The 18278-nt window shown below is 42.9% G+C and overlaps 1 protein-coding gene across 1 annotated transcript in view; it reads right to left on the bottom strand.

The window, feature by feature from the left end:
• PTPRT (protein tyrosine phosphatase receptor type T) overlaps nucleotides 1-18278 on the bottom strand; it is a 740652-nt gene that overhangs the window by 134891 nt on the left and 587483 nt on the right. Inside the window, exon 12 of the mRNA XM_084646178.1 lies at nucleotides 1448-1721. Within this exon, the coding sequence (XP_084502304.1) occupies nucleotides 1448-1721 (274 nt within the window). The remainder of the gene's footprint in view (nucleotides 1-1447; nucleotides 1722-18278) is intronic.

The raw sequence follows: 18278 nt of genomic DNA, 5'->3' as shown, positions 1-18278 counted from the left end.
CTGCAGCGTTTCAGAAAAAAACACAAACCATACACTGCTGTATTAATCCAGCACGCCAGGTGAAGCCTACATTTACATTCATATTATCTATTTATGGCGTATTAGTTTGTACTTGAGCAAATAAAGCTTTTCCTTCCCTGGGGACCCATTCACAAGCAATCAACTATCATGCAAGGGGTAACTAACTAGACACAGACAAACATGTACATATATTTTACTCTTTTCTTTATAAAGGCAAATCTAATGCTGAATTACATGAATAATGCTGGAAGGCGAAGATATCAGCTGGTGAGAAAGCCAAGGTGAGGAAACATCACATTAAAGAATTTTGCTGCTCATAAGTGATGCTGCAGATACCTTGCAACAGGAATGGTGATAAATGCTGGCAGTAAAACTGGAACGTTATAAATGCTCATTAGCCTTGCTAGTCTATTAAATCAAGCCCAACACTTTGTGTGACTGTGGGTGTGTTTTCCATGTCATGGGGCAGACACTGTATGGATACTTAAAGTGGCGCCTAAAGCCTAAGTAGGTAGTTTACCTTTGCAATACAGTTTGGGATACAGTATTGTCTTGCTCTTTCATAGGAAAAACTTGCATGAATTTATTAATGGAAAAGAGGACTGAACAGAGAGCACTGGTAAAAGTACTAAGAATACATTGGACAATGGCTGAATGCAGTAAAAATGCTAATAAGCTGGAAGATAAACTAGATGGCCTTTTCCATCTCGTGTTCCTATGATATGAATAATATTTCAGCATGGCAAGGGTAGTACTTGGCAGCTGGAAATAGCAAGGAATGTTTTGTACCTGTGTTGTCTCCATTCTCAACCTCTTTCCCCAACACAGGATAAATAGTTCTAGCCATATAGGATGGGCTTTTCAAAAGGCTGCAGGGGAGTAAGACACACATTTCCCATTGAAAGAGAGAGGCACCTCTTAAATTTCGCTTCAGCTGAAAATCCCAGCTGTAACTGTTGAACTAGGATATAGCCAGATTCAAGACTAGAGGCTAATCCTCCTTCATCACTTTTTGCATTTCTCTTGTTTCATAATTTCTCCCCCAGTAATGACAAATTTGGAAGTGAAGATTATCTGGAAGTAGTAGGTCTGTCCTATAAGCCCCTTCCCTGGAGTTAGTGCAACTAAAAGGAAAAGAATGAATCAGGGAAAGGAGCAAATTGCAGTAAAATATAACCAGCCCCCTTTGTTCGGGGTATTTCAGTAAAACACATCTCTGGTAACGCCAGACGCACCATGTACAACATAATGTTCTCCTGCAGTTTTCAAAGGAACAATGCACCAGAGGCCAAAGCAGAGGACTAGTAGTGAACTGTTTAATTTTCCTCAGGCTTTCTAAGAAAAAAAAAGTGTGCATTTTTAGGAGGTGGAGGGATGGAGGTGGCCATATGTGCACAAATCCAGTCTCAGTTCTTACTGCACTTACTCCGTTCGCTTTGCTGAGAGCCTGGAAGTAGATGCTGTAGCTTTTCAGTGGTGAGAGTGGAGCATTCCAATAGCCATTGTAGGTCTTGTTGTCGCCCACCGTAAAGGGCTGCGTGACGGGCAGATTGACGGGCTTCAGCTCGGCCGCAAAGTAATGGGGTGAGTCAAGGCTGGAAGCATTTTTGTAGCTCACTGGAACAGAGAAGCACTCAATGATGTCTGCAGCCCTCCGTGCTTTCTGCAGCCTCTCTTCCTTGACAACAAGCTGATAGACACTAGGAGGGAGACGAAGGTGGAGAGGGAGAAAGAGAGAGATAAGACAAGGTTAGAATAACAAGAAGCTCACCAACAAGGAAAGAAAAAAGGCAAAGCTAAAGAAATAGTGAGACAGGAAAATTTAGCACTGAAAACAAATACCATTCACTGGGGCCCCCTTCACAGTTATGCAGTATATAGGCCCTTCTCCTCACTAATGGCTGCATTCCACTGGTGCTCTGTGGACCAGATTCTGATCATTTAGTCTGCAGTAATTCCACTGAATTTAGTGGATTTACTCCAGATATGTCCTGGTGAAAATGAGAACAGATTTCAGTTTTACGTATGCTGTTCGTAAAGCACTCTGGGATTCTTTTAGGACAAAAAGTGTCACAAATGTGTAACATTATCTCACGAAATGTTACATGTATATGGCGAAATTACTATGAACAATGAATTGCAGTAATTACAGAAACAGGCTCCAGTAACGAAGGTAGAGAGATGCATTAAGGGAATTCACAAGATAGAATTGTACTGTAAGGAGGTACCCATGGCTTTCATCCCACCATGCACCAAATGAAATGGTGGTTGAAAGTGGTGATGATGAATGTCTTTTGAAACAATTTATGCTAAGGCTGTATGAACTAGTTTGAATAAAATAACAGATTCATAGTTTGGCATAATATTTACTTGTGCGTATTATATACTTGCTGCTACCTCTGCTCTTTCGGGTTCTCTCCTGGAGCAGAACTACTGAAACAATAGGAGAAAGGCTCTCACATTAATTCCTCCATGGAGAGTCTCGTCCTAACCACCCCTATAGCTAAAATTGGCATCCGCATTGAAGCACGTGGGTTTCTGTCCCTTCCAACACTTTGTTTGAAAATTAAAGCAATTCTGGATATTCTTTCTATCTGTATAAAAGTTTAATCCCAATTTGTATCCCATTAAGCTCTTGATCTCAGTGATACCTTGTAGCAATTCCTGATGCTTCTAGCATAATTTTGTAAACCCAAGTAGGGTTGCACAGCATCCAGATACGCTTGGCTTTGTTTTCTGTCACAGACAGTTAACAAAGTCTTAAGTTCAGCACTGCTACAATTGTGACAGGCATCCTGACTGCTTAACACTACTCACCCATTTGACAAAGAAAGAGATACCAGTGCAGTCATTTCACTTTTTTTCAGGGTATTCACATATGCTGTCCTCACCTGTCTACATGAGGCTAGTTCTTTGTCTAGTTAGGAGAGATCGATGCAGAGATTGGAAACAGCCAGGAGTGCATCGTTCTAGTGGCTTTCAGAGGCTTATTGTCGCAGAAAGATTGGTCTGAAAAACTTTTAACACACCAACATCTCATCAGCGCTTCCACAGGACACATGGGCGGGCAACTAAAAGCAGGCCAGAGAGACCAAACAGCTAACCTGCACATTTGGATTAATCACCAGCTAATTTCTGGGGCTATCTAGCACACTCCCACGGGAAAGAAAGCAGTCAGACAAATGCTGACAAGCTATGGAAAAGGCTCAGAATGATGGACTTTGTAGGAGATGATCACAGACAATATGAATGATACATGTATATAGCACTGCAGTTATCAGTGTGAATGCTGTGGTACACCAACCCAGTGTTCAGTAGCACTCCAGGTGCACAACAACTCAGAGGCAACGTGTGTGTGTGGGGGGGGGGAAGGGGTCACAAAGGGTCAGCTTTGCTGCTTGACTTGTACTGAGCCTGTTCAAACAACTGAGCATGCTCAGTAACATCTGCTGAAGCCGCTGCCCTCACTCTGCCTCCCTCCCCCAGTATTGGCAGGTGCTGTCATCTCTGCTCAGAGCCACATGCCAGACATACTCCAAGAACCCATCAACACACTCCCATTCTGAATGAGCAATACAGGATAATTCCCCTACAAAGAGCAGAAATAAAGGGTGACACATAAAGTATGCACAATAGCTTGAACATTTACAGTAAGAGATCGACTCAATAGTTCCTAACCAGACCATGGTGACAGAGTCCAGTAGTGGGATATAAAGGTACCTGTGTGCTACGGGGCTCCACGGGTTAGTGTCTTAAACTCCCTTCAGTCCACCCCATCCTGGAGGCAAAGCCTGTCCTAGCCTGCAGACCAAACTTCTGTCCCAGCCACCCCCTATTTATTTTATCCAAGACCATGGTGGAGCTCCTCTGCGTTGTCCTTATGCCCCGTGCCATTGTCCTGTGCCTCATGCCAGCTGATCCCCTGTCAGAAGCAGGCTCCTGCCTTGCCTCGCTATCAGACTGTGTGTTGCCTGGTCTTCCTTCCACAGCCAGCTCCCAGCCTGCTGCTCCTGCTCATACATAGCCTCTGGCTTTCCACAGAGCTCGATTCCCTCTAGCCTCTGAGAATGCATCTACACAGCCCATGGCAGCAAGCCTCTTAGCCCATCTCGAGACACCCAGGCCGGCAGGGCTTGTGCTACCTATCTAAAAATAGTTGTGTAGAAAATGTTTTGAAGTAGCGGCTCAGGCTCTGAAGCCAACCCCCCACCCTAGACTTCAGGGCCTGAGCTGCCACTTCAAAGAGCTGTCTACACAGCTATTTCTAGAGCACTAGCTAGCTCTATCTACTGGCTCAGTCCTCTCCCTACCTTTTGGAGTGAGTGGAAGGTAAGGAGCCAGTAGGTTCACCGCAGCACCTTTAATCCCCAATGATTCAAAGGCACTTTGCAAATCACTTCAACTACCACTCAAATGCAATCACTGCTGGTACAGAATGAGAGGGCGTAAATAGGTATCCTGTATCCAAATGAAACTGCTGTAAGAATTTTAGGTTGACTATGTAACCACCCACACTGGAATCTGGTCAGCACATCCAGATTTATACCACAATTCAAGCACACAATTATGCCACTTCGCTTCACTCAGGAGATGTAGATGACACCTCCAAGCTGCACAGTGCCCTGCCAGCTCTGTGGCGAGGCACTGGTCCACAGCAAATAGCGTGGCCTAGCCGAGAAAGCAAAGGACTGGCACTTGGGAGACTTATTTCTTGGATTCTATTCCTGGCTCTGCCACTGGCCTCCTGGGTGACCTTGGGAAAGTAACATTGCTTCTCTCTTGCCTCAGTTTACCCACCTGTAAAATGCAGGTGATAAACCTGACTTGCTTTGTGAAGGGCTTGGAGGTCTACTGACAGAAAGTGTTGTACAAGAACTAAGGGCTTGGCTACACTTACTTTTTATAGAGCTCTAACTTGCTGGCTCAGGGGTGTGAAAAATCACCCCCCCTCCCCCGAGTGCAGCAAGCCTGAGCGCTTTAAAGCCAGGCTCCCAGTGCTCGGAGCTAATCCCCTCATGGAGGTGGATGACCAGGAGCACTGGGAGAGCTCTCTCCCAGCGCTCGTGCGCGACCACACTCGCACTTCAAAGCGCTGCCATGGGAGCACTCCTGTGACAGCACTTTGAAGTTTCTCCTGTAGCCATGCCCTAAGTAAGGCACTATTGCAGAACTGACTCATGGAAAGAGCTGCCCCTGCTGACTCACAAAAAACATTGCAGCATCAGATTATTCCTTGGAGGTCCCCCCGTCCAAGGACTGAGCAGGGCCAACCGTTTGCAGCTTGTCAGATCTCACAAGTTCACATACTGTATGAAGACTACAGGCTAAGGAAGGACGGAGTGTTTCTCTTAGAAAGCAGACTACAGGGAAGGAAGGTGAGGAGTCCATAAGGAAATCTCTCCCAGGTAATTTACTGGCTCTTAGTCAGGTTACCAGGTGGACAGTAACACACACCATAGATTTTGCTCTCTGTCAGTATCAATCAACACTGTCCATATAGCAACCAATTCTCACCCACCAGGCAGCTTCATGAGCCCAACAAGCAATGAGAAAACATGGTCTTCCAAATACCGAAAAAGCTCTGCTCTCCAAAGCGAGCTCTCTGAGGCTTGTCAGATATGGCACATTAGTCAAGGGTCTGACTTTTTCAGCGGAGAAACTGCTCTGCTGTGTCACTGCAAGGTCTTTCATTTAAAAAAAAGGGGGGGGGGGCAAAATTGGATTCCTTGATAAATTTTACAGGTTTTATACAGATAAAATCACATTACTTTACTTTAATAGAAGCGATTTAAAGTTTTTGACAGCTCTGTTCTAAATCACCGATAAAAGCACCAGCCATTATGGTCGCCACAATATAAACACTGTGTGCAGAGGGAGAAAATGTGCTCTTATCATCATCTACAAGGTAATCTTTTAAACAATGTGTTCTCCAGTCGATGTGCAAGCATGAGAATGGATGATCATCATTCCAAATCACAGCCTTGTTTCCCCACTACAGTGAGATCTCTGGACTCTGGCAAGCTTCTTTCCCTGCTCTAGCTTTCCTTTCACACTGTATGCAGAACAACTGGGGAGATGAGCTGGGGAAGCAGCTGTCCAGAAAGATAGCCATTTGCATGGGCTTGAGTCTGGCTTTGATAGATTTTGATGGGCATCGGGTGAAGGGAAATAGCTGTCACAGAACACCTGCCATACTGCATCAGACCATTCGGCCATCCACTCCGACGTCCTGGCTCTTATTGCTTCCCTGAAAGGTAAAAATCCCCAGAATGCACCTGGTAACCATCAAGTGGCCAACGCCAGGGGGCAGCAAGTTTCAGGTCTGGGCCCCTTAACAATCACAGTCTTCCCCAGCTGGACTCTCCACCAAGGTAAAGCCGCATATTGCTGTCACGTCTTTTGGAGCTAATAGGGGAGCCCAGGCCACCCTCTCCAGCAGGCTCCTATCCAGGGCCTGATGCTGGGCAGCTAAATTCTGCACCTTAGGGCGCTAAGCAGCTGCTTCTCTGGATCACTTCCTACCTAAGTCGCCTTTTCCCCCACGGGATAAATTAAAGAATCACAAATAAAGTTTCTGACCTTCACAATCAGTCACCAGTCTCTCCTTCGCAGGCTTCATCAGGTCTGTGCTGTCAGGTCTCAGGCAGCGAGAACTCCTAGGCAGCACTTCCCCAGAGCTCAGAGCCGAGGTTGCTCCCTTCCACTGACTGCCTCCTATGAGCATGTCTGCTTCTCTTTTTAAACTCCATCTCCAGCATGTGCAAGCCTTGCAGATGCAACAGGATGGGGCCACCTGGGCCCAGGGCTGCTCCTTAACACCTTGCTCTCCCGCTTAGGGTTTGTATACCCATCACAGAGAGTTATTCCTTCCTGACCCTACACTGATGCCCTTGCCTGACTTACTAATGTTTAGAACAAGCAACATTTTAGTATCTACTTTTCCTTAAATAATACAAATGTGTTTATTACCTGCTTTGAGCAGGGGGTTGGACTAGATGACCTCCTGAGGTCCCTTCCAATCCTGGTATTCTATTCTATTCTATCCCTAACAACATTTTTCCCCATAGGGGACACGACAAGAAAGCTTGCCGTAGACATAGCCGATTCTGCAGTCCTGACTTCACTTGGGTTTTTTATTATTAATTATTATTATTATTATTATTATTATGGGATGGATAGAATGAACCCAGAATTGGCAAGAGAATCTGGAAACTTTCACCTCTATCTATGGTCCAAATTACCAGTATGCAGAAGTCATTACCATCCAAACAGCTGTTTAGTGGGCTAGGAGAAAGAGGATGATAGTGTCAGTCATCTTACAGTAGACAGATCACCACATCACTACACTCCTTCTCCCCATCCCCAAATTTCATCAGGTACTAATGGACAGTGGCATCATTAGGGCCAACTGAAAATGCCCATGCGGGAAGCTTGCATTGCCTTCATCCTTGCTGTATCCATTCTGTGGACATCACAAGTATGGTACTCCTGGGAATGCTATCAGAAATGAAAGACTCATCCAGCTGGTAGCACTGAAGCAGCAGTAGCACTCACAGAAGAGCTGCTTTTGTGGGGAAGGCATCAAATATTCATGAGATTGCACACAAAGGGCCAGGAACTAAACTCTGTCCTTTTGTTTGAAATATACAAACTTTTTGTGAACCTTACTCTTAAGGTTTCCTTAAGGTTAAGTTTCAGAGTAGCAGCCATGTTAGTCTCTATTTGCAAAAATTGGAATATCCAACCTAAACCTGGAATTGGCGGCTGTGATTGCAGAGCCATTGGCCATTATCTTTGAAAACTCGTGGTGAACAGGGGAAGTCCCGGATGACTGGAAAAAGGCTAATGTAGTGCCAATCTTTAAAAAAGGGAAGAAGGAGGATCCTGGGAACTACAGGCCAGTCAGCCTCACCTCAGTCCCCGGAAAAATCATGGTGCAGGTACTCAAAGAATCAATCCTGAAGCACTTACATGAGAGGAAAGTGATCAGGAACAGTCAGCATGGATTCACAAAGGGAAGGTCATGCCTGACTAATCTAATCACCTTCTATGATGAGATTACTGGTTCTGTGGATGAAGGGAAAGCAGTGGATGTATTGTTTCTTGACGTTAGCAAAGCTTTTGACACGGTCTCCCACAGTATTCTTGTCAGCAAGTTAAAGAAGTATGGGCTGGATGAATGCACTATAAGGTGGGTAGAAAGTTGGCTAGATTGTCGGGCTCAATGGGTAGTGATCAATGGCTCCATGTCTAGTTGGCAGCCGGTGTCAAGTGGAGTGCCCCAGGGGTCGGTCCTGGGGCCGGTTTTGTTCAATATCTTCATAAATGATCTGGAGGATGGTGTGGATTGCACTCTCAGCAAATTTGCAGATGATATTAAACTGGGAGGAGTGGTTGATACGCTGGAGGGCAGGGATAGGATACAGAGGGACCTAGACAAATTGGAGGATTGGGCCAAAAGAAATCTGATGAGGTTCAATAAGGATAAGTGCAGGGTCCTGCACTTAGGACGGAAGAACCCAATGCACAGCTACAGACAAGGGACCGAATGGCTAAGCAGCAGTTCTGTGGAAAAGGACCTAGGGGTGACAGTGGACGAGAAGCTGGATATGAGTCAGCAGTGTGCCCTTGTTGTCAAGAAGGCCAATGGCATTTTGGGATGTATAAGTAGCGGCATAGCGAGCAGATCGAGGGACGTGATCGTCCCCCTCTATTCAACATTGGTGAGGCCTCATCTGGAGTACTGTGTCCAGTTTTGGGCCCCACACTACAAGAAGAATGTGGATAAATTGGAGAGTCCAGCGAAGGGCAACAAAAATGATTAGGGGTCTGGAACACATGACTTATGAGGAGAGGCTGAGGGAACTGGGATTGTTTAGTCTGCAGAAGAGAAGAATGAGGGGGGATTTGATAGCTGCTTTCAACTACCTGAAAGGTGGTTCCAGAGAGGATGGTTCTAGACTATTCTCAGTGGTAGAAGAGGACAGGACAAGGAGTAATGCTCTCAAGTTGCAGTGGGGGAGGTTTAGGTTGGATATTAGGAAAAACTTTTTCACTAGGAGGGTGGTGAAACACTGGAATGCGTTACCTAGGGAGGTGATAGAATCTCCTTCCTTAGAAGTTTTTAAGGTCAGGCTTGACAAAGCCCTGGCTGGGATGATTTGATTGGGGATTGGTCCTGCTTTGAGCAGGGGATTGGACTAGATGACCTCCTGAGGTCCCTTCCAACCCTGATATTCTATGATTCTATAAAAGGAGGACTTGTGGCACCTGAGAGACTAACCAATTTATTTGAGTATAAGCTTTCGTGAGCTACAGCTCACTTCATCGGATGACTGAATGCATCCGATGAAGTGAGCTGTAGCTCACGAAAGCTTATGCTGAAATAAATTGGTTAGTCTCTCAGGTGCCACAAGTCCTCCTTTTCTTCTTAAGGTTAAGGGAACTGAAAAGGCATTTTGTTTTGTGGTATGCTTAGAACTTATGCTTTGCTCATAGGTATCTACAGGAAGCACGGTGAAATGATTCAACATCTACTGTTGGTTTCACATGGTAAAGTGTAGTTAAAGTGGCCATAGAAAGACATGGAACATAGGTCATCAATAACAAGCCTGCCCACCAGATAACTGTACCTTCAGATCATTTTGCCCTGCTACTGCTTAAATATGTCAGCTCAGATTCCAAACTCTGCAGTAGCTACAGTAGCCAAAAAAAAAAAAAAAGCCCCTGCTGCAGTCTGACAGAGAAATCAAGGTGTGTAGGCAGTAGCTATTTATGTATTAGCTTGCACAAATCTTATTATTGATGCTTTGTTTTCCATTTAACTCCTGACATTAAATTTGGTTGAGCCTTTTTTACTCTGACACTGTGGCCCAACTTTCAAAATATGGTGGCTTTTATGTGATGTCCAAACTTGCATGTAAATACTTAGCCTGGCATTTGAACATGTACATGCCTATTTTCTGATTAAATATTGATTTGGACAGGAGATTAAGGCCCCAGCATTTGAAAATTCTGCCCTGAATGTTTATTTTGGTTTTCTAAAGCACACCCAAAATCCTGGGTTCTGGCACAGGGGAGGGGGGAAAATAAATAACTGAGCCCGCAAAAAGCAAACCTTGTGGCAGCCTTGTACTAAAACAAAGGTTAGGGACATGCAATGGAATCCAGGCAATGGAAATTTCATCGCATAGCCATTAACAACTTAATACATAGGTGTTAATTTTCCCCGTATGGAAAGTCTGATGGAATGTAATGGTGATGAAACTAACTGGATTCTGTAAGAATGTGGCAGGGGTTTATAGAAATTATTCTAAAATCCTACAGATTTCAATAACAAATTAAATCCATCCTACAGTGTGCTTTTTAACCATCCCATCCAACTTAACAGAATAATAATACATTTTATAGGATGGCTAATAAACCTATAGAAAGGTTAGCATTTTTCAGTTAAAAACCTACATGAATTAAATGCATAAGAGTCAAAAAGCCGGAAGCAAGAACTCAATTTTCTGAGCATAAATCGCATCTGCAAAATGTAAACCTACAATGAAACTGTGGGTGCAACTCCCAAGTACTTGCTTCTCTAGCTATATCTATAATCCGATAGCTAGAGGCTCAAGCATTCAGATTTCCACTTGCAGTCAGTTTATGGATACAAAATATGCCTGCACATTGTGGAGGTGTCATTTATGTCTCTAAAGGGTAGTATTCAGAGTAGCAGCCGTGTTAGTCTGTATCCGCAAAAAGAAAAGGAGTACTTGTGGCACCTTGTTAGTCTCTAAGGTGCCACAAGTACTCCTTTTCTTTTTTCTAAAGGGTAGTAGTTTCATATATTTTAAAATTTGACCCATAATATGTTGCCCTTCTAGAGTACCTTTAATGCAAGGATCTCAGATAGATGTACATATATTAATAAATTAAACTTCACAACCCTCCTGGGAGGTGGATGCTGGGTGCTAGCATCCTGCCCTGATGATATCTTTGGTGATTTAAGACCTGATTTTCAGCCCATTAAAATCAATGGAAAGACTCCTATAGATTACATGATGGGTTTTGGATAAAGCCATAGAGTATATATTGTGTTCTAGTAAAGTTTACCCTCAGAAAATATTTCCATGTGAAAAATACAGCAGCATTAATTTGCCTTTGGCACCAAAGTACAGACTGTGGCAGCAGGTCATTACAGGGGGTGGTGTAGGGCCAGGGGGTGTAAAAGGAAACATTTTGCCCAAGCAGAAGACTTAGATATCTGACCTTTCAGTCCCCATCCTTAATGGAAACCTCCACAACACTTTGAAAAGACGGGCTTGGGAACTTAAATTCATAATTTTGCTAGACATCAAAAACCACTGTCTTAATAAAGACACTGGATTTATGGCTCATTACTACAATTTGTAAGCCACTGACCCACCTTTTTCCTACAACTAGGTGTTAACTGTCCACTTCATCTTGAATGGTCTCTTGCAACATATAAACTCAGTGATACTCGGAGCCCCAAGTAACTGTTCATTGTGTCTCTTGCAGCTCTTTGCAGCACATTATATTAAAACACTGTGTGATTTAATTATTAATCAATCTAAATTATTAACCAGTTGGGATGCATTTAGTATATTAACCAATTGCAGAATATTTGGTCAGTCATTCTGCTGTAAGAATAATTTAGGTTAGATTAGAGTAAATGAAACAATGAATTCACATGACTGTGGCTTTTTTGGATAATGTTGATCACTAATTTGGCTCCTGAACCACTGAGGTCTGAGTATCATTGTGTTAACTCCTTATCTGTTCCACCCTTGTATTTAGCAGTGACACTCAGAGTACCTTTCCCAGACCTAAAGAAGAGCTCTGTGTAAGCTTGAAACCTTGTCTCTTTCACCAACACAAGTTGCTCCAATAAAAGATATTATCTCACCCACCTTGTATCTCTAAAATGCAGAAAGTTGTTAAAAACTAGCTGTTCTTTGTTTACAATAAAAATGATAATTTACCCTTCATCAGTGATCTCAAGGTGTTCGCATACCAGGGTCATGAGTACAGTATGAGAACCAAATAGAAGAGAACACACATTAATTAATCCTCACACCCCTGTCAGGCACAGTAGGTATTATCCCCATTTTATGGATGGGTAAAGTCAGGCACAGGAAAGTTACAATGAGTGATTTACCTAAGATCATACAGTATATCACTGATGGAACTTGAAAAAGGAACCCAGTATCCTCGGCCCCAACTACCAGAGAACACTGCCTATCTAATGCAGCTGGGAGTCTTCTATACTGAGTACACCGAGCAATACTCACTAACAATAAAACCAGCAAGTAAATGCTGGGATATAGTAGGACTGTGCAACTTCTTCTTGACATTATCCAATGGTATATTCCACAAGGAGATGAAGGGAGGGCAGATGATGACTGCATGGTCTTTCACGGGTAGGGGGAGACAAGCGTTCTGGAGACGTTCCAGAGCACAACGGTGACTTCCACAAAATCCACCCAGAACCATCTTCCTATGTGTTGCTCATCCACCACACCGCTATGAAGACAACTCTCCTTAGAACCCTGGCAAAATAACTAGCAGTAGCTACTTATGGCAGAATTTGCCCAATATCACAGTTAAAACATGCCAGGGCTTGGTCTCTTTCTTAAATTGTCTCTCTACACAAGCAACAGCCAACTGGTATTTTCCTCCAAACTCCATTAACTGCATTATGTGAGTAATCATACATAAATGTAGCAGATAGATGCCTCATGTGCATCATGAGCAGCAGGGTCAATGACCTTCAAAATTGTTCCATGAAGTGTGTGCATTTGATCGAGCTTCACTTCCTGACATGGTTTGTTGCTTTTAAGGGCTATTTTATTGTTCCACTGTTTTCAGAGATGAGTTCGGATTAAAAAAAAAAAAAAAAAAAAAGGGATACAAAGCTAAAGCTAAATCCCAAACCCTGAACATTTTTTGTGATTTAAGGAAGTTCAGATTCTCCCTTTTTTCTTTCTCTTGTGAGAGCTACAACAAATTGGCACCCTCAGGTTCCAGTGAGGACAGGCAGTGGAACTAGTGACCCAACGTGGGAAAGGCTGCATCCCCATCCCAAATGGAAGCAAAAAGCATGGGAAACCTCACAAGGAAAGCATCCCCCTCTTCATGGCATTCCCTGTGTCGTTTGGCAGACTCTGAGGGTCTGAACAAACATTCATGTATTTGGGTTCTTAAACCAATCCTCCAAATCTCTTGTGTTTTACTCATCACTAATTTTTACAATAGCTGGTGATTGAGCTCTCACCAGGGTGGATAGTTATAGCCAGAACTTTACAACTGGAACATTTCCAAATAGCATTTGGAAGACCTTGTAACTAGGGTAATATCTGTGGACTGCAAAGAAAAATCTAAATCCAGAAAACATCAGCTGGTTCCAGAAAGGAACCTGGGTGGAAGACTGAGCAGGAAGCTATGAACATATTTATGTTACTTGGATTATATATGCATTGTTATTTAAATTGCTTACTCGTCTGTATCTAATCTGCCTGGAAAGAAAACCAACAGAGGGCATTTCAAAATTGTACACTCCCTTGTCTTAGCCATATTCATAAGCCTGACCTGGCTTGCAACACAAATTAGATATAATAGCTGATATTCCCCAGTGGAATAGTTTGGTCCCTCTCTCTCCAGTTCAATGTTGTTCTAAGATGGCAGATTAAAGATAATGACTGCAGACAGATATGGCTTTCACTGTGACAGGAGCTAATGTTAGTGGCTTCAGAGGTGTGTTTTCCCTCCTGAACCACCTGCCATCTGTTTAATCTGCAAAAACAAATAAAAAACAAAAGCAAAGAAAAATTGTTAATGTCACTTAGCATTAGGCAGGTGTCACTGACTGTGGTCTCGTTGGCATGTTCAGTGGTTTCTTTCAAGACAAGAAGTAAGTTTCAAGGACAAGAGGAGCCATGTTGTTCTTTAAGCAAGGCACAGGAGAAGAAGGGGCTCTGGTTGTATTTTGAGAGAGGGGACACAATTCGGGGACTGCTCCACCTAAGCTCTTCAATCCTCTTCATAAAAGCAGTGGGATTGGCAGGGGTATGGATACATATGGCCGTATCCTCAGCCAGCGTAAACTGGAGTAGCTCTGTTGGCTTCAGTTAAGCTATGCAGGTTTATACCAGCAGAGAATCTGGTCTGTATTTAAGAACTCCCACTCCTCCTTCCCCTCTTCACTGTACAGAGTTGGAGCTGCATGAAAAAGCATTTACTATTTTACAAGAGTTTAATTAACTTAATGCCCGAGAAGAGCATGAGATTGATAACATAATACAATGAAGGTTTCTACCCTCAGAACGGGTACATCATGGCCAGATATATTGTAAGCTACTGTCCACAACTGTCCCATCAACATGCTTCAAAACTGAGCTGCAGGGACCACCTGTGGGAGGGGCAGAAGTTCTGTCTCCACAGCCCACTGAATTCCAGGCCCCTCTATCGACACCGCTCAGCATAAGCCACGTTACTGAAAAGGACAAAGGTATAAAGGAGATATGGACTCTCACCATTTGGTAACTGGACCAGGAGCGGGTAGATGACGTCAAAGCCCTGTAATTGCATAATCCCCTGGCAGGCCATGATAAAATATCCTATAGGCTTCCTGATCCCAGTCACTTTCTCCCAGGATGTGCGGGGGCTAGGAGTGCTGAGAACAACAAGCTATAGATTACCTACCCCAATCGAGCCACTTTGCACGTCCAGACAGTGCAAAATTACCACGCCGTCCCGCTCCAGCTGGCCAGCTATGAATTCCCCTGCAGTAGGGGAGCTCTCAGTTGGTGTAGTTGGCTCCTACACAACAACTATTCCCCAGTCTGGCAGGAGTGGGTGTGTCAGGGGTCAGAGAAGGAGTGCTGGAGGCAGGAGAGTGCATGCCTGCACTCTGTCAATTCTTAACTGGCATGTAGGCATTTGTGGTCTGGTCTAACATGCACCAAGGCTAGGGGAACATCAAAATCAGGAAGCCGTACTAGGCTCCCAGTGCTCAATCGTGGCTCCTCCATGCCCAGCATATTTTGGAACAAGGGAGAGGACTCAGGATATAATATTCACCCTTTTGAAGGAAACAGCCTCTTGCACCAATATCAACTTTTCCAGCTGCTCAGCAATGTGTGCTGGCTGACACTGTGGGAAGTCACACCCAGCTTCATTCCTGGCTGATCCAGTGGCCCTCCCCAACCATCCATTACCTTTTGTTCTCTTTCTTCAGCACTCATGATATTGCCTTCTGTGCTTGCACCCTCTGCGCATTGCCCTCTCTTCTCCCCTCCTTACTTTCTCACTGGTACCATATCTCCTTTTAATTAAATCAGCCCTTTCTCCTTCGTCAGCTTTCTGCCAACCCTCCCCTTTGCTCTCAAGATGTGCTGCAGTGGGAGGATAGGCATCTGAAATGGTGTCATGGCGGCCGAGGCTTCCTTTTGTATTGTTTGAGTGTGTTTATGATAATCCCCTCATTCTACCTCCAGCCATGTGCCGGTAGAACAGCCCCCTTCTTCTGGTTCCAAAAAATTACACATTCATTGTGGAGGAAATTAACATCTCAAAGCAATCTAGAATTAGGAATTCTTCAATTGTGTTTATGCTTTTTCAATTAGGCCCTCTATAATTTTAATCAGGGGAGCATTAACGTGTTTCTGTAATTTATAGACCTGTGGCATAATTAAGTCCTGAAATTTTAAAATCTACAACAGAGCAGAGCAGAGCTTACTCATCTTCCCTTTCATTTGCATTTGTGTGCTACTAACAAATATCAAGGGGGCACCTGCTGTTATCACAGTGTCTACTTCCACCTGCCTGGGGTCAGAGGAATTCAAGGTAGCTCAGAATAAAGCCCACACCCCATCCCTAGTTGTAGCCCTGTCTCTTGATTCAAAGCAGAATCTGCCAGCTGCACCAAACCTATGTACCATTTCTGAGATGGAAACATCCGTCAAGGGCTAAAGGACCACAATAGACAATGGGATCCTTCCATTGTTTGCAATGAGCTTTGCCTCCAGGCTTGAGAGCATCACAATTATTTCACTTGTCATTGATGTGAAATTTTAACCCAGGTTGTGCAGCTCACAATTAGCCCGGTTTGGGATAATGGAGAGTTTGTTTGAGCCAGGAATCATGAAACAACTGTAGAAACTGCTTTTAAAGAGAAGCTTCTCAAATTGGCAGTTGTAGTTCTTTTTACTATACCCTCCTTGTTTTAACCAATTGACAACTGAACATGAGAAAATGACCACCAATCTGTGATTCTCATCTTAAAGTTCAGACTCCATTAACCTTTTGATTGCTGGAATTTAACCTGACAGCTCACCTGGGCATCATGAAAGATTTATGCCAAAAACTCACCTCATATCGTTCTCCAGCCTTTATAAAAGATACTACAAAACCCTAGGCTAACAAAGCTTCAATGTGCAGTTAATAAAACAGATTTTGACATATAAGATCACTTCTGTGTGATTTAATTCAGTGGCTCTCAACCTTCCCAGAATACTGGGAGTGATTTGTCCTGCATACCCCCAAGTTACATCTCACTCAAAAACTACTAGCTTACAATTGGAATATAAATATTGTACTTACATTTCAGCATATAGTATATACAGCAGTATATACAGCATTGTCTGTATGAAATTTTAATTTATACTGACTTCATTTGTTGTTTTTATGTAGCCTGTTGTAAAACTAGGCAAATATCTAGATGAGTTGATGTACCCCCTGGAAGACTTCCGCATAGCCTCAGGGGTACATGTACTCCTGGTTGAGAACCACTGATTTAATTGTTAAAATATTGTAATATCTATCTATCTTTCTACATATACATATGTAAAAATTCTTTACTTCCCCCTCTGATTTTCTAACCACATTCAAAGCTCCCTATGGAAGAGATGGTATGGTACAGCAGGTCATGCAGTGTCAAAGCAGTTATATTTATGAAGACTAGTAAATAGGCTAAGGCAGTTATATGATTTGTTAAGGGACAATGTACTCAGATGAAGAGTATGCAAATGCTGTAAGAAAAAAATTATTTGTTGTACCAGATCAGAGTTTTGATCCATCACACCCAGTATCCAGCCTTTCTGTTGCCAAAATGTAATGCTTCCGAGGAAGTTAAACACCCCACAATGAACCTACTAAATTATGCAATACTGTACGTGTAGACTTGGGATCATTAGATTTATTTGCTAAATGTTGATTTCACAATTTACAGATAGGCAAATTAAGAAAAATGCTGCTTGTGAACTTATCAGAATTTGATTTAAGGATATTTACTTTGTATATTTTGACATGTGATGTTGACAATTTGTGTTTTCATTATTATCTATCCTTACCTTTTTGAATCATGTCTATTGTCATTAAATAAATCATTGTCTGTCCCCCAAAATTCCCCACCATTGTGAACGTTTGACTCAAGAAAAAATGGTTACAATCCATAATTTTGCACAACTGTGAAAAATTGAATAGAAAAATAATTAAACTGATTAAAAATAAACATCAGTATTATCCATCCAACTGATATAAAATAAAAATCAAGTTCTGCCAAGCCCATATATACACAAAGGATTAAATATTTCTTCCTGACCCTTACAGTGATCGCCTTGTGCCCTGAAGCATGGCATTTAATTATTCTGATAATTACGTATCTTATTACTGGTGATAAAATCATCCGGTATTATTTTTAAAAACAGCCCCATTATGACAATGGCAGAGATAGAAGCATATGACCAAGGCTTGCAGCTCTACTCGTCAGGTTTAAGGCACATTAATGGGATGGCTCAGGGAAGCTTGCAATGCTTCCGCCTGTGCTGTATCTTTTCTGGTGTTACAAAGATGACATCAGTCTCTGCAGCTGACACTTTTCCCCAGTGCTCAACTTCACAAAAATATTAAAGAAAAAGCAAACAAACAAATCTTGCCTGTGTTTAGCAGAAAACACCTCCTGTTAGTTTACCCTCAAACTCTTCCTAAATTAAACAGAACATCATGTAGGAGAATCCCAGCTCAGGTGAGTTCAGAATACATGCCCTAAGGTGTATTATGGAAGATGTTAATTAATACAGACAAAATTGATAATGTTTATTCATTATTAGATAATATAAAGCTAATAGATCTAGTATGATAACTGTTTCCCTTCCATCCCATCCCCAAGTCATGTGATGCATACACTCTGCGTTTTAATAATAACTTACAAAAAGCCAACCAGAACTCCGTAAGACCAGGCATTTATACTG

This window comes from Lepidochelys olivacea (assembly GCF_965140295.1).
Source record: "Lepidochelys olivacea isolate rLepOli2 genome assembly, chromosome: 13".
Lineage (NCBI taxonomy): Eukaryota > Metazoa > Chordata > Testudines > Cheloniidae > Lepidochelys > Lepidochelys olivacea.
The sequence above is the reverse complement of the archived record's forward strand: the minus strand, read 5'-3'. Positions and strand labels throughout refer to the sequence as shown.